Source organism: Coregonus lavaretus (genome assembly GCF_964263955.1).
Source record: "Coregonus lavaretus genome assembly, chromosome: 12".
Lineage (NCBI taxonomy): Eukaryota > Metazoa > Chordata > Actinopteri > Salmoniformes > Salmonidae > Coregonus > Coregonus lavaretus.
This window is the reverse complement of record NC_139999.1, coordinates 28,494,836-28,511,982: the sequence shown is the minus strand read 5'-3', so window position 1 is coordinate 28,511,982 and position 17,147 is coordinate 28,494,836. Positions and strand designations below refer to the sequence as shown.

Here is a 17,147-nt window from a genome sequence, read left to right as displayed (position 1 = left end):
GCTATTAAAATATGGCTATACTGTCACGCCCTGGCTCTGGGGACACTGTTATGTTGAGCCAGGGTGTGTAGATTCTATCTAGTATTGTGTTTCTATGTTGGCCAGAGTTGTTCCCAATCAGAGGCAACGAGTGTCAGCTGTTGCTGGTTGTCTCTGATTGGGAGCCATATTTAGACAGGCTGTGTTCCCACAGGTGTTGTGGGATCTTGTTCCTGTGTAGGTTTGTGTTGTGCACCTTTGGATGTCACGTATCGTTTGTTGTTTTGTTCGTGTATCATTATTTGATAAATATGTTCACCTTCCACGCTGCGCCTTGGTCCTCTGTACCCGATGATCGTGACATATACATTTAGTTTTCTTAGGATGATGATGATATTTTAAATGTTGCATTTTATTGTTCAAACTTTTGGATTATGCGATGGTAAATATTACCATGAAATTCAGCGGAAACACTTCTGCTACCATATGCATTAATAAATCAACTTTAATTTATGCTGAACTGAGTAGCCAGATTCTCCGATTTTTAACAGAAGAAATCTGCAGACCTGCGTCCAACAGCTCAAAAGGTTCCAAGATTTGGTGGTCATGTAGGGAGGACTGCAATCAAAGTTATGACTGACCTGTTTAAGGGATGTTTTACTGAATATAACATGTGCATTGTTTTCTACCCACAGTCAAATTCTTAGATAATGAAAAGTATTTTATTCGCCCTTTAAACCTTTTGAAAAGCTTTTTGAAACTTTATTTTACTTGACATTTATAAATACTGTAGTGAATTCCCACCACAAAGTGAGTTTATCAAATTCAAATCAAATGTTATTTGTCACATGCGCTGAATTCAACAGGTTGAGGCCTTACCCATGAAATGCTTACTTATAAGCCCTTAATCAACAATTCAGAGTAAGAAAATACTTTCTAAATAAACAAAGTTTTTAAAAAAGTAACACAATAAAATAACAATAGCGAGGCTATATACAGGGGGTACCTATACCGAGTCAATGTGCTTGGGTACAAGTTAGTCGAGGTAATTTAGGTAATATGTACATGTAGGCAGTGGCGGCTCCTGAAAAAATTCTCAGGAGGGGCAATTTTTCTGATGATTTAGGTGACCTACACACATTTTAAAAAAGATATGTCCAGCAACAACATGAAGACAGGGGCAGCATATAAGTCAATACCAGAAGCATTTATTGACTGATCTGGGGAGATGGATTCCAGTTTCTGTGACAGATTATAAATAATCTCTGATGCCTTTGTTATATTAGCTTTTGGTTGAATGTACTGTCGTAGTAAATATATAATGTTATAGCTTGGTCTGACTAAAATCTTGTGCATGACCCATTTTGTGTTGGGCGTTTGTTTCTGTTCCTATCCTATAACAATGGACAAAAGAGTCCTATCTTGTCAGCCTTGTCAGCAGGTGGCCAAGGAGTGGTGATCCTAGCTGACCTAAGACAGGACACTTTTACTTTACTCGCGTGCACGAACGAGTCCGTGCACGCGATTCCAGATATCTTTACCTCTGAATAAACTGCCTTTATTATACCATATCCACCCTGTCCAAAGTCTCTACTTGGTCTCAGTTCTCCAGTAAACTTGTGATTATCAACAGTACACAACGGTAACAAACAATTGGGGGAACTCACGGGGCAGATAGTAACCACTTAAAAGGAAGCGATTCCCAAACCTTCCATAACAAAGCCATCACCTACAGAGAGATGAACTTGGAGAAGAGTCCCCTAAGTAAGCTTGTCCTGGGCCTCTGTTCACAAACACAAACAGACCCCACACAGCCCCAGGACAACAACAACAACAACAACAACACAATTAGACCCAACCAAATCATGAGAAAACAAAAAGAGAATTACTTGACACATTGGAAAGAACAAACAAAAAAACAGAGCAAACTAGAATGCTATTTGGCCCTAAACAGAGAGTACACAGTGGCAGAATACCTGACCACTGTGACTGACCCAAACTTAAGGAAAGCTTTGACTATGTACAGACTCAGTGACCATAGCCTTGCTATTGAGAAAGGCCGCCGTAGGCAGACCTGGCTCTCAAGAGAAGACAGGCTATGTGCACACTGCCCACAAAATGAGGTGGAAACTGAGCTGCACTTCCTAACCTCCTGCCAAATGTATGACCATATTAGAGACACATATTTCCCTCAGATTACAGCGATCCACAAAGAATTCGAAAACAAACCCAATTTTGATAAACTCCCTTATCTACTGGGTGAAAAACCACAGTGTGCCATCACAGCTGCAAGATTTGTGACCTGTTGCCACAAGAAAAGGGCAACCAGTGAAGAACAAACACCATTGTAAATACAACCCATATTTATGTTTATTTATTTTCCCATTTGTACTTTAACTATTTGCACATTGTAACAACACTGTATATATACATAATATGACATTTGAAATGTCTTTATTCTTTTGAAACTTCTGAGTGTAATGTTTACTGTTAATATTTATTGTTTATTTCACTTTTGTTTACTATCTACTTCCCTTGCTTTGGCAATGTTAACACACGTTTCCCATGCCAATAAAGCCCTTAAATTGAATTGAATTGATAGTAAGGTCGCAATGACACAGAAAGCAGTTCAATGTCGGGGTACAGAGTCGCTCTCTTACCAGGATCGCGGTCCGCTCTGACCAGGGTGAAGGTGGCCGGCTCCACTTCTCTGTCCGGGACTCTGTCATCCAGCCAAGTCTCCCAGCTGTATTGGGATTACAGCTGCCTGCAGCGTTTTCATTATTTAGTCCGTTCGTAGCGGGTATGTACACGATCAACAAGATCAGTCCAAAACCGAAAGATCAGTTCAAAGCAGAATGTTTGCAGAATGTTTGTAAACTAAGTCTACAAATTAAAAACATAAAATAACGCCACACTGCAGGTCACAACAGAGACGCTGCTAGCCGCCATTGTCTTAGTTACGTTCATGGTTACGTCACGTATGACGAAAGCGCGTAAGTGCATGCCCACAGACACCCATAGAGAATGTATTGAAAGCTTTGAAATTTGAAAAAAATAGATTTTACATGACAGGCTATGAGAGACTTCTGGGCGATTTTCAACTTGACTGAAATCGCCCCAAAAACGGGCGGGGCCATTTGAAGCACGACTTTAGCCTGATTTGATATTTAGTGGCTGGCAGATCAGACGTGAACACTGATAACTACTGTTGCCGTGATATAATTGATTAGAAAAAAATTCCCTTCCTTTTCCCGTTTGGCAGTGCGTCGCCCATATCGCCCTATTGAACACACCGCCCATGCATGTAGGTAGGGGTAAAGTGACTATACATAGATAATAAACAGCGAGTAGCAGCAGGGGGTCAATGCAAATAGTCCGGATGATTAACTGTTCAGCAGTCTTATGGCTTGGGGGTAGAAGCTGTTATGAAGCCTTTTGGACCTAGATTTGACACTCCGGTACCACTTACCGTGCGGTAGCAGAGAGAATACTCTATGACTTGAGTGGCTGGAGTCTTTGACAATTTTTAGGCCCTTCTTCTGGTGTGATGTGTAGGGTGTTTGCCATTCACCCCAGTGATCCAGGTTCACTTCCCTACCCCACCGTTCGCTACATTGGTGTCAGGGGGGATGGCAGCCTTGAGGCAGGATGTGTGAGGGGGTCGAAGCACAGGGATGTGCCTTCCCTTTCGGAGCGGCCAGTGTAGAGGTCATCGCAATATATTGTTTCATGAAAAGTGTTTTTAATTTTGTCAGGGTATTTGGACCCTTAGCCTAGGGATATTGAAAAGTTTGATACAATTGATTCAAATACAATTTAGCTACATAATATTACACATCTTCCTAGGGACAGTTTATCCCTTCCTCATTTAAGGTGATCTTGTAGGGTCTGCCTAGTAACATGTGACGCTGTGTGTCTGCAGCAGAGGAGTAGCCCATTTCCTCAACAGTTAATTCCTTTCCCACTGAGCTGCTGTCTTTATTTTACTCTCACACTCAGCAGAGGAACATGTCGATGCTAATTGCCTTCTACATTTGCCTGACCCTGTTTTTGGCCATATTCTCTGGAACAGGTAAGTTGAGAACAAAAAAAAGTGTGTTGCTCATGCTTAAAATCATGTCTGAGTTGTTGTTGTTATTATTATTGTTATTATTGTTGTTATTTTTATTAGTATGTTCAACATTACCTGAAGGACTGATATTATAAGTAATTATGCAATATTCAATAATATGCAGAATCTTCAGAACCCTGAAATTGTTCTCTTGACTCTGACAGTGTAGGCCTAGGTGATAGTGATGGTGCAATACTTGCATTAAGTGTAAACCAGTGTGTTTGTAATGTCAAACATCAGCCACAAGTTAAATAATGCTTGTAGTTGTATAAGCCTAGTAAGCATTACCTTCCATAACAAAGCATCAATTAGCAATAGAACGAGATGGTTTTAAATCCTCATATTAAGCTTCTGTTTAAGCTTCACGTAGTTACACTGAATTAATAATCTGCCAACTAAACTATATTGTCAAACATGATATAGTGGAATAGGAATACAACAGGGTTGGATAAAAATCAACCATATTGTATGTAAATTAGTATACATTGTGACATGATTCCTTGTAAAAATTGAAAATAAAAAAGTGAATACAATTGGCAGAATACTAGTATAAGTAACTATATGGAATATTGATGGTCTCTTTTCATCTGAAAAAACAATTACCTGTGTTTATGTTTTCCTTTTAGATGGATATTTTGAACAGAGGGTGGTACAGTGCCGATTCACCTCAAAGGACCTGCATGGTATAGAGTTAATAGAAAGTTTGGTTTTCAATCAGGTTGAATATATCAGATTAAACAGCACTGTAGGAAAGTATGTTGGATACACTGAGCATGGTGTGAAGAATGCAGAAGCATGGAACAAAGGTCAGGAGCTGCCTCAACGTCTAGGGGAGCTGGAGCGTTACTGTAAGCCTAACGCTGCTGTCCACTACAGTGCCATACTGGATAAGACAGGTGAGCAGGGCTCCTTAACACCACTTACAGTCCTCTGACTGATCAAGTGAAGACAATTACTTGATTTTATTCAGGAGAATCTGTCTGATGATCTCTATATATAGGTTGATCTATATAGGTTGATCCTGGCGCCGACGAAGATGGCAGCATCACGACTAGCTCTTAGGAAACTTTGCGACAAGCATTTCGCTACACCCGCAATAACATCTGCTAAACATGTGTATGTGACAAATAACATTTGATTTGATTTGATTTGAAGATATTGGTATGGATTCATAAAGATCTAGCTAGCTAGACTAAAGGTAAAAGCTTGGTCCTCTGTAGCTCAGCTGGTAGAGCACGGCGCTTATAACGCCAAGGTAGTGGGTTCGATCCCCGGGACCACCCATACACAAAAAATGTATGCACGCATGACTGTAAGTCGCTTTGGATAAAAGCGTCTGCTAAATGGCATATTATTATTATTATTATTAAAACAAGATTTATTATCTAAATTGTATGGATAAATAACATGTTTTTTCTTGAATAGTTATATAGCTGCAACTATATTTAAAACATTGAGTATACTTCTAGTGCCTCTGAGTTGCATCCGAAAACAAACAGAATATTAATAGACAGAACATATACAGTATGACTTTAGTCAGCTATGTATTGACAGTTCATTCCTAATCATCTACTATATGTACATTCCAGCTAATCTATCTAATGAAGTCTAATTTCTAAAGCACAGCCTAGGTTCAATGATATCAAAACTATGAAATATATATTATGCTTCCAATCATATATAGTGAACTGTGCTGACAAATGTTTTGTTTCCTCCATTAGCTGAGCCCCATGTCAGACTGAGCTCAGTGACTCCCCCCAGTGGCAGACACCCTGCCATGCTGATATGCAGTGCCTATGACTTCTACCCCAAACCAATCAGAGTGACCTGGCTGAGGGACGGAAAAGAGGTAAAATCTGATGTGACCTCCACTGAGGAGCTGGCTAACGGGGACTGGTACTACCAGATCCACTCCAACCTGGAGTACACACCCAAGTCTGGAGAGAAGATCTCCTGTATGGTGGAGCACATCAGCCTTACTGAGCCCATGATGTATCACTGGGGTAAGGGGTGATAGTGGGGTAATGGGATATGAGTGGGGTAAGATTGATAGTGTGGGATAATGGGGTGTGAGTGGGATAAGGGTGATAGTGTGGGATAATGGGGTGTGAGTGGGATAATGGGGTGTGAGTCGTGTAAGGGTGATAGTGTGAGATGATGGGTTGTGAGTGGGGTAAGGGTGATAGTGTGGGGTAAAGGTGTGAGAGTGGGGTAAAGGTGTGAGTGGGGTAAGGGTGATAGTGTGTGATAATGGGGTGTGAGTAGGGCAAATGTGATAGTGTGTGATAATAGGGGAGGAGTGGGGTAAGGGTGATAGTGTGGGATAATGGGGTGTGAGTAGGGCAAAGGTGATAGTGTGTGATAATAGGGGAGGAGTGGGGTAAGGGTGATAGTGTGGGATAATGGGGTGTGAGTGGAGTAATGGGGTACGAGTGGGGTAAAGGAGTGTGAGTGGGTTAAGGGTGTGCGAGTGGGGTAATGGTGTGTGAGTCGTGTAAGGGTGATAGTGTGGGATAATGGGGTGTGAGTGGGGTAAGGGTGATAGTGTGGGGTAATGGGGTGTGAGTGGGGTAAGGGTGATAGTGTGGGGTAAAGGTGTGAGAGTGGGGTAATGTGGTGTGAGTGGGGCAAGGGTGATAGTGTGTGATAATGAGGGAGGAGTGGGGTAAGGGTGATAGTGTGGGATAATGGGGTGTGAGTAGGGCAAGGGTGATAGTGTGGGGTGTGAGTGGGGTAAGGGTGATAGTGTGAGGATAATGGGGTGTGAGTGGGATAAGGGTGATAGTGTGGGATAATGGGGGTGTGAGGGGGTAAGGGTGATAGTGTGGGATAATGGGGTGTGAGTGGGGTAATGGGGTATGAGTGGGGTAAAGGTGTGTGAGTGTGGTAATGGGTTGAGAGTAGGTTTATGGGTGTGAGTGGGGTAAGATTGTTTGAGTGGGGTAATGGGGTGAGGTTGTGTGAGTAGGTTAAGGGGTTAAGGGGTGTATGTGGAGTAAGGAGGTGTGAGTGGGGTAAGAGTGTGAGTGAAGTAGGAGTGTGAGTGAGTTAAGAGTGTGAGTGAGGTGTGAGTGAGTTAAGAGTGTGAGTGAGTGAGTTAAGAGTGTGAGTGAGGTAAGAGTGTGAGTGAGGTAAGAGTATGAGTGAGGTAAGAGTATGAGTGAGGTAAGAGTGTGAGTGAGGTAAGAGTGTGAGTGAGGTAAGAGTGTGAGTGAGGTAAGAGTGTGAGTGAGGTGTGAGTGAGGTAAGAGTGCTACACAGAGTATGCTGTGTGTGTTGTGTATTTAATAGAAATACTGTTATTGAATCACAGTAATATTGTTGATGAAATGATCCTTTCTCTTTGACAGACCCGTCCCTGCCTGAGTCTGAGAGGAATAAGATAGCGATCGGAGCGTCTGGTCTGGTGCTGGGAGCCATCTTAGCATTAGCAGGACTGATCTACTACAAGAAGAAGTCTTCTGGTGAGGGTCATCAGTGTGTAGAAAACATACATACTGTATACACTCTGGAGAGGTCATAGAAGTTTCTAGTAGTACAGTATCTTTACACAGCACATGTAAGGAATTATGAAAACGTAATGTAGTAGTGTATGTAACAGCATATGGGATGGTATCTCTATTCATTTACTGGAATAACATGATTCTTATTCTCTCTCTTGCTCTTCCTTCTATAACAGGGGTGCTCTAGAAGCAACGAGCTAAGGTGAGACTCCTATTCTGATGAATTACCAGTTACAATGGCTCATGTCAAAGATGTCATGATGATCATTTGATGTCTCACTAATAATACTTGTTTGCTATATTTTCAGCCTTGAAGGCACATTGCTGTATCTGTTGCAGAAATGGATCCAAAAGGTGATTTTCTTGCTTGTTATGAACCAGTGTTCCTGACAAGACGTCTACTGCTGGAGTGTATAACTGAACATTAATCTATACTTTCTTAATGCATATTTTTGATAACATATATTATCCGTACTCCTTTCATAATCAACCCATTAACAACTTTAGGCTTGATAGTAATAAGACAAATAGTGCTATGAGAATCATGCAATCAATTGTTTATTAACTTAACAGATCTGGTAGAGAACTGCTTTATCTGACCTACTATAACACTGTAAGTTCTTTTGAGTGGGCAGAATATACAGCAGTCCACTGTGCTTGGGGTACTTTCCTCAGCTGTACTGTTCTGTGTCTTTTTCACTAACAAAAAACTAACTTGTTCTTAATTAAAGGAGCAATATTTAAATGGTGAAAATATTGTGTGTGGTAATACTGAAGTTTTAAAACGCTGGTTGATGAGAATGGAAAATAGGTTCAGTCTTTGTTTAAACTTCTATATGTATTAGACTAAATATCACTCTGTACTGACATTACACACCTGGAAAGTAACCTCCTAGGTGTCACATCGGTAATGTTTTTATATGATTGATTTCAGCTCCCTTCATTTGCGTGTTGCTCATTTGCTGCTCAATCATGGTTGTGGATTCTGATCTTCTATATAACTGGGACATATTTTTGACATTCCTTTGATATGATACAAGCTTTTCAATAAACCTTTATACATGTCATGATGCAGTGTCTCTGTTTACTAAGGTTGGGTTTGATGTTTTCTTGGTATCTGAGGCAAAATGACAGTGGCCTTGAACAAGTTGTGTCTGTCACTCCCCTGTGGTTGTGGTTGGTGTGACATTCTTGTTCTGAATCCTAAATCGATCCCTATCCCCTACTCCCTAGGAACTCCTCTAGATCTGAAAGGATCAAGAAGGTTTAAACAATATGGTCATTACTTCACCTGCCTTCTGATAGGGTATCACATACGATCACAGGGACCAGGGTGATGTCATGAACACAGTACAAAGGTTATGTTGTAGACTGATGCTATTAGGCATAATGGATTACATTTGTTAGTTGCATTTCTCATAAGCTTATGCTCTTTACTACTATAGGCTACATTTCAATAATATACTAATCTAGTTATTGTACAAATTATTGGCATGTACAGTATATTGCATGTCAACTGTACATATACTGTGCATACCTCTCTATATTTAGTTTCTGTTTGAGGAACCGGACATGTTATTGTCTAGACACAAGACCTGTCCTAGAGAACACTGTCAGGGCTGAATGGGTTTCATCTGCTTTACTCTGTCCAACACAGGGTCAAGAGCCATCAGTCCAGATGTCAGTCTGGTACCGATGTGGATGTGATGAGGAGTCAGGCGCAGGACACAGAGGTTTAGTCCAACAAACTTTACTATAGTAAAGTGATCAATAATAGTACACGACCTCGAAAACACAGAGGCGAGAACAGTACGCAACATGCGTAAAACAAAACATGTAGAGCGCAAAACACGCAGCTCAACCGACACGCGGACAACAACACACAAATTAACTAACACAAAACAAGGAACTTATAGGACACGTAATTAGGACACAAACAGACACAGGTGTACCAGACAGACCAAAGCAATCAACACACGAAACATACAACGGTGGCAGCTAGTATTCCGGGGACGGCGAACGCCGAAGCCTGCCCGAACCAGGAGGAGGAGCAGCCTCGGCCGAAACCGTGACAGTACCCCCCCCTTGACGCGCGGCTCCAGCCGTGCGCCGACCCCGGTCTCGGGGACGGCCAGGAGGACGCGGACCCGGGCGCGTGGGATGCCCACGGTGGAACTCTGTCAGGAGGGATGGGTCGAGGATGTCCCACCTAGGCACCCAGCACCGTTCCTCCGGACCGTACCCCTCCCACTCCACGAGATACTGGAGACCACTCCTCCGGCGCCTTGAGTCCAATATAGTCCGGACCCTGTACGCCGGTGCCCCCTCGATGTCCAAAGGGGGTGGAGGGGTCTCTCCTATCTCCTCCTCTTGGAGTGGACCAGCTACCACCGGCCTGAGAAGAGACACATGGAACGAGGGGTTAATATTTTTGTACTCAATAGGCAGTTGTAATCTGTAACACACCTCGTTCAATCTTCTCAGGACTTTGAAGGGCCCCACAAACCGCCGACCCAGCTTCCGGCAGGGCAGGCGGAGGGGCAGGTTTCGAGTCGAGAGCCAGACTCGATCTCCCGGTGCGTACACCGGCCCCTCACTGCGGTGGCGATCGGCGCTCGCCTTTTGTTGACGGATGGCACGCTGCAGATGGACATGGGCAGCGTCCCACGTCTCCTCCGAGCGCCGAATCCACTCGTCCACCGCAGGGGCCTCGGTCTGGCTCTCGTGCCACGGTGCCAGGACCGGCTGATACCCTAAAATACACTGGAAAGGTGTTAATCCGGTGGAGGAGTGGCGGAGAGAGTTCTGGGCCATCTCTGCCCAGGGGATATACCTCGACCACTCCTCCGGCCGGTCCCGGCAATAGGACCTCAAAAACCTACCCACATCCTGGTTCACACGTTCGACCTGCCCATTGCTCTCTGGGTGATACCCCGAGGTAAGGCTAACCGAGACCCCCAGGCGTTCCATGAAAGCCCCCCAGACTCTGGAGGTGAACTGGGGACCTCGGTCGGACACAATATCCTCGGGGACCCCATAGTGCCGGAACACGTGGGTAAAGAGGGCCTCGGCGGTCTGTAGGGCAGTAGGGAGACCCGGCAGTGGGAGGAGACGACAGGCCTTAGAAAACCGATCCACAACGACCAAAATGGTGGTATTACCCTGGGACGGGGGTAGATCGGTCACAAAATCCACCGAGAGGTGGGACCATGGTCGTTGTGGAACGGGCAGAGGATGTAACTTACCCCTGGGCAAATGTCTAGGTGCCTTACACTGGGCACACACCGAGCAGGAGGAGACATAAACCCTCACATCCCTGGCTAACGTTGGCCACCAGTATTTCACGCTAAGGCAGTGCACCGTCCGACCAATACCAGGATGTCCAGAGGAGGGTGATGTATGAGCCCAAGAAATAAGCCGATCACGAACCTCGAGCGGAACGTACGTCCGCCCCACAGGACACTCGGGGGGAGTAGGGTCGGTACGCAGCGCCCGCTCGATTTCCGTATCGACCTCCTATACTACCGGAGCCACCAGACAAGACTCCGGCAGTATGGAAGTAGGCTCAATGGACCTCTCCTCTGTGTCATACTGCCGGGACAGGGCGTCTGCCTTACCGTTCTGGGACCCAGGGATGTATGTGATCTTAAAAACAAACCGGGTCAGGAACATGTTCCACCTAGCCTGACGAGGGTTCAATCTCCTAGCTGCCCGGATGTACTCCAGGTTACGGTGATCAGTCAGAATGAGGAAAGGGTGTTGAGCCCCCTCAAGCCAATGCCTCCACACCTTTAGGGCCTGAACTACAGCTAACAGCTCCCTGTCCCCAACGTCATAATTGCGCTCCGCCGAGCTGAGCTTCTTGGAGTAGAACGCACAGGGGCGGAGCTTAGGTGGCGTGCCGGACCGTTGTGACAGGACTGCCCCAATACCGGTCTCGGACGCGTCCACCTCTACTTGGAAAGGCAAAGAGGGATCCGGATGCGCCAGCACCGGGGCCGAGGCAAACAGGTTCTTCAGCTTGACAAATGCCCTGTCCGCCTCAGCTGACCACTGCAAGCGCACCGGACCCCCCTTTAGCAGGGACGTAATGGGAGCTGCAACCTGTCCAAAGCCCCGGATAAACCTCCGGTAGTAATTAGCAAAACCCAAGAACCGCTGCACCTCTTTTACGGTGGTTGGAGTTTGCCAATTACGCACAGCCGATACCCGATCTACCTCTATCTCCACGCCAGACGCGGACAACCGATAACCCAAAAAGGAGACGGACTCCTGGAAGAACAGGCATTTCTCTGCCTTGACATACAAGTCATGCTCCAACAGTCGTCTCAATACTCGGCGCACCTGGGCTACATGATCGGCTCGTGTAGAAGAATACACTAGAATGTCGTCAATGTACACCACTACACCCTGCCCATGCATGTCCCGGAAAATCTCCTCAACAAAGGATTGGAAGACTGAAGGAGCATTCATTAACCCGTATGGCATGACGAGATACTCGTAATGACCCGAGGTGGTGCTAAATGCTGTTTTCCATTCATCCCCCTCCCTAATGCGCACCAAATTGTACGCGCTCCTGAGATCCAACTTTGTGAAGAACCGCGCTCCGCGTAATGACTCCGTCATCGTCGCAATCAGTGGAAGTGGGTAACTGTATTTTACTGTGATCTGATTGAGACTACGGTAATCAATACACGTGCGCAATCCCCCGTCCTTCTTCTTCACAAAGAAGAAACTCGAGGAGACCGGAGAAGTAGAGGGCCGTATGTATCCCTGTGCCAAGGACTCGGCTATGTAAGTCTCCATAGCCGCAGTTTCCTCTTGAGACAGGGGATACACAAGACTTCTGGGAAGAGCTGCTCCGGTCTGGAGATTTATCGCACAGTCCCCCTGTCTATGAGGAGGTAGCCGTGCTGCCCTCGATTTGCTAAACACTAGTGCTAAATCCTCATACTCGGGGGGGAATGCGCAGTGCGGGCACTTGGTTCGGACTCTCTACCGAGGTCGCCCCTATGGAAACACCTAGACATCTCCCTACACACTGGGCAGACCACTCCATAAGAGCCCTCTGTTGCCACGCTATGGTAGGATCGTGGGTGCTTAACCAGGGAAGCCCCAACACCACTGGGTACGCAGGAGAGTCAATCAGATAGAACTGAATGATTTCCTCATGACCCCCCTGCGTAGTCATCGTCAGCGGTGCTGTGACATCCCTGATCAGACCCGACCCCAACGGCCGGCTGTCTAATGCATGGACAGGGAATGGAACTTCTACCGGCCGAAGGGGAATTCCTAACCTAGCACAAAATGCCCGATCAATAAAGTTCCCAGCTGCGCCTGAATCTACTAGCGCCTTATGCTGGGAATGAGGTGCCACCTGTGGAAAACGCACAGGAATACTCATGTGACCAACAGAGAGCTCTGGGTAAGTGGGGCGCCTACTCACCTGAAATGACTCCCCAGTGCGTGACCTGTTGTCCCCTCTCTCAGAAGACCCTCCCCAGCACCTGGCCGCGGTGTGTCCTCCACGGCCACAGTTGGTGCAGGGGGTGGCCCTCCTCGGGTTCTCCCTCCTCCTCTCTCTAGCGCCAGCACCCCCGAGCTCCATAGGAATTGGCTCGGAGGTGCTGGAGGATGGAATGGACGACCCCCACTCGGGAGGTCCGCGGGTGGCCAGCAGGGTGTCAAGCCGGATGGAGATGTCCACCAGCTGGTCGAAGCATAGGTTGGTGTCCCTGCAGGCCAGCTCACGACGAACGTCCTCTCGCAGGCTACACCGGTACTGGTCGATGAGGGCCCTCTCATTCCATCCCGCATCCGCAGCTAACGTCCGGAACTCCAGTGCGAACTCCTGTGCGCTCCTCTTCTCCTGTCGGAGGTAGAACAGACGCTCCCCCGCCGCCTTCCCTTCAGGTGGGTGATCGAAGACTGCCCGGAAGCGGCGGGAGAACTCAGCGTAGGTGATGGTAGCTGCGTCTATTCTCCTCCATTCGGCGTTGGCCCACTCCAACGCCTTTCCGGATAGACAGGAGATGAGGGCGGAGACGCTCTCGTATCCCGAGGGCGCAGGGTGTATAGTAGCCAGGTATAGTTCTATCTGCAGGAGGAACCCCTGACACCCGGCTGCAGAACCGTCATATGCCCTCGGGAGCGAGAGCCGAATACCACTGGGTTCCGGCGCTGAGAGAGGAGGACTGACCGGTGGCGATGGGATGGTGTATGAGGACGTGGGCACCTCTCCACTAGCCAACCGGTGCAGAGTGTTGGACACCTCGCCTAGAACGGCCTCCAGTTGCCGGATCATGGAGTCCTGCTGACTGAGCCGTTCTTCCAGCGACCAGGTTGTCATCGCTGATCCTGCTGACTCCATAGATGGTGTGTTGTTCTGTCAGTCTGGTACTGATGTGGATGTGATGAGGAGTCAGGCGCAGGACACAGAGGTTTAGTCCAACAAACTTTACTATAGTAAAGTGATCAATAATAGTACACGACCTCGAAAACACAGAGGCGAGAACAGTACGCAACATACGTAAAACAAAACATGTAGAGCGCAAAACACGCAGCTCAACCGACACGCGGACAACAACACACAAATTAACTAACACAAAACAAGGAACTTATAGGACACGTAATTAGGACACAAACAGACACAGGTGTACCAGACAGACCAAAGCAATCAACACACGAAACATACAACGGTGGCAGCTAGTATTCCGGGGATGGCGAACGCCGAAGCCTGCCCGAACCAGGAGGAGGAGCAGCCTCGGCCGAAACCGTGACACCAGAGTCTGCAGAGTGACTGAAGACAATTTAATGTGGTGACCCATCTAAAGGCTTTCAAATGTTCTTGTAATTTTCTAGATAATAAAAATACATGTTTCTAGACACTTATGGTAAGTCTTGACCCACAGCCCAGTGAGAATGTGCTGTGAATCACCAAGGAACTCCTTAGTCCGGGAAACCCTGGGCTAGAACTCTCCATATCTTTACATATTACACACACACACAGAGAGAGGAAGGAGGGTCACATGGACCCAGAAACTGCTATTTACAAGCTGCTTTTCTATATCCATTCTGATCATTTCAATACTACATACTGTATACACTCTGTATGGCTATGGCTATGTAGGAGTGTACCATCTGATACTCAGTACTCTACATGGTATGCCCTAATACATTCACCTGTTGCTCTGTCTCATCTTGTAAACTATGAGACTTGCTGCCATGCTGTACCTCTAGAACTTACTAAAGCTGTGTTTGTGTAACTGACTAGGTTTGTTGGTTTACAGGTCTCAGACAAGTTGTTTACTTGTCTTATTAAATGCATAATTCAGTGAACTACCTCTGCTACATTTGTCTGCACTGTTGTTCAGATCAGGCAATATCTGTACAGAGAAATTAGTGAACTGATAATTCTACATTGGTATGCAATGTTTTTTTATGAAGAACACATGCAGGTCTACTTGAACCTCAAAAGGAAACTTTCCTTGACAGCTAGTGATGTATCCATACAGGATCTTCTTCTACTTGTGCCATTGGCTCAACAGTGGAGAAATTAAACTGAAAGGACTTCACTGCAGCACAGTGTATTGATTGTAAATTTTTTAGTCATACATTGATATGTATTATTTACGTTTTTAAACATGGGTATAATTTTATTTGTAGGTCAAGGTTCATTAAGTAAATCAGTTTATTTACTATTAGTAAACAGTAAAATGTGGTGAGATCTGGGATGAGCTTACTCGTAGAAAGAATAGTTCCAAAAGGGTTATTTGGCTGTCCCCATAGGAGAACCCTTTTTGGTTCCAGGTAGAAACCCGCTTACTTCCTCTGGAACGCTGCGCTGGAGAGTCGGGAACCTGTCAGGCATTTCTCGCTCAGTGTTCGCTCATCATCGAGCTGCAGCCCTCCTCCTTCCCCTCTGACCGCTCTAAGATAGCGTACCTCATCACGCTGATGTCCGGGAGGGCTCTCGCCTGGGCTACGACAGTGTGCGAACAACAGTCGGCCGTTTGCTTCAGTCTGGAGGAGTTCATGCAGGAGGTAAAGAAGGTTTCGGATGCTCCATTGTCCGGGAGAGAAGCTGCCTGGAAGTTACTCCAGCTTTGGCAAGAATCCCGCAGTGTGGCAGACTATGCAGTGGATTTCCTCACGTTGGCATCTGAGTGTGCCTGGAACCCGGAAGCGCTGTTCGACACGTTCCTGCCCGGAGTATCGGAGGAAGTAAAGGACGAGCTTGAAGCCCGGGAACTACCGACGGATCTCGACTCGCTCATCGCCTTTACCATTCGGATCGATGGGCGACTACGGGAACGAAGGAAGGAGAGGAAGTCCGATTCCATTCCGTTGTCGATGGAACCTGAGGTACCCGAGTTCCACCGAGAGTCTCCAAAGTCTGCCGATTCACCTCTTCCCAAGCCGATGCAACTAGCCGAACGGCAATACAGGCTTCACACAAAGAGTTGCCTATATAGCGGCACTACTGGTCATTTTGTGTCCACCTGTCCACTAAAAGACCAGGCTCACCGGTAGGAGCGAGTACTACATTTACATTTTTAGTCATTTAGCAGACGCTCTTATCCAGAGCGACTTACAGTTAGTGAGTGTATACATTATTATTTTTTCATACTGGCCCCCCGTGGGAATCGAACCCACAACCCTGGCGTTGCAAACGCCATGCTCTACCAATTGAGCTACATCCCTGCCGGCCATTCCCTCCCCTACCCTGGACGACGCTGGGCCAATTGTGCACCGCCCCATGGGTCTCCCGTTCGCGGCCGGCTACGACAGAGCCTGGATTCGAACCAGGATTTCTAGTGACACAGCTAGCACTGCGATGCAGTGCCTTAGACCACTGCGCCACTCGGGAGACTCTGGTGCTCTGGTGGGCCATACGGATAACTTTTCCTCTCCCCATACTCACACCCCTTTTCATGCCATCTTGCTGTGGGGGAACCAGTCGAAGTCTCACCAGGTACTCATCGACTCTGGGGCCGATGACAGCTTTATGGACGCTACCCTGGCGTCCAAGCTGGGCATCCCCACTCAGCCCCTCTCCATTCCCATGCACGTTAGAGCGCTGGACGGGCGCTCTATAGGCCGGGTCACCCACAATACCACCCCCATCAACCTACGAGTATCGGGGAACCACAGCGAGACGATCCAATTCCTGCTAATTAAGTCTCCTCAGGTTCCCGTGGTATTGGGTTTCTCTTGGCTCCAGTGACACAACCCCTTTATTAACTGGTCTACTGGTGCCATCATGGGCTGGAGCCCGTTCTGCCACGCTCATTGCCTGAAGTCAGCGCAGCCTGCCCCAGGACATCTTCCTGGGGGCTCGGAAGTTGCCTCTGACCTCTCTGCCATTCCCGCGGAGTACCAGGACCTCCGGGAGGTGTTCAGTAAGGCCCGGGCCACTGCGCTTCCGCCGCACCGACCCGGCAGCTAGGGAGTCCTCAATGTAGGTCTCCATAGCCTTGGTCTACGGACCCTGTGGAATCGACCTTCTCCTAGGCACCACTCCGCCCCGGGCACGACTGTACTCACTGTCG

At 46.9% G+C, this 17,147-nt stretch overlaps 1 protein-coding gene across 3 annotated transcripts; it reads left to right on the top strand.

The window, feature by feature from the left end:
• Window positions 1–3,964: 3,964 nt before the first annotated feature.
• On the top strand, window positions 3,965–8,661 carry LOC311137929 (H-2 class II histocompatibility antigen, E-S beta chain-like). Of its 3 annotated transcripts, XR_014613997.1 has the most exons (7): window positions 3,965–4,054; window positions 4,720–4,989; window positions 5,815–6,096; window positions 7,444–7,557; window positions 7,773–7,798; window positions 7,905–7,950; window positions 8,531–8,661. XR_014613997.1 is itself a non-coding variant. In XM_084172547.1 (6 exons), the coding sequence occupies exons 1-5, from the start codon at window positions 3,991–3,993 to the stop codon at window positions 7,781–7,783; spliced, it is 741 nt and encodes a 246-aa protein (XP_084028673.1). In that variant the 5' UTR covers window positions 3,965–3,990; the 3' UTR covers window positions 7,784–7,789; window positions 7,904–8,661. The 3 variants fall into 3 exon arrangements, 2 of the variants coding, with proteins under 2 accessions (XP_084028673.1, XP_084028672.1); XM_084172547.1 differs by having other exon boundaries at window positions 7,773–7,789; window positions 7,904–8,661; XM_084172546.1 differs by having other exon boundaries at window positions 7,905–8,661.
• Window positions 8,662–17,147: the final 8,486 nt, after the last annotated feature.

What these genes read in the sequence shown, in the direction of transcription:
- LOC311137929 (XM_084172547.1), top strand. Translation starts at nt 3,991, where the DNA reads ATGTCGATGCTAATTGCCTTCTACATTTGCCTGACCCTGTTTTTGGCC. An exon ending in GGCCATATTCTCTGGAACAG is followed by an intron (nt 4,055 to 4,719) that starts GTAAGTTGAGAA and finishes TTTTCCTTTTAG; the next exon opens with ATGGATATTTTGAACAGAGG. An exon ending in GCCCATGATGTATCACTGGG is followed by an intron (nt 6,097 to 7,443) that starts GTAAGGGGTGAT and finishes TCTCTTTGACAG; the next exon opens with ACCCGTCCCTGCCTGAGTCT.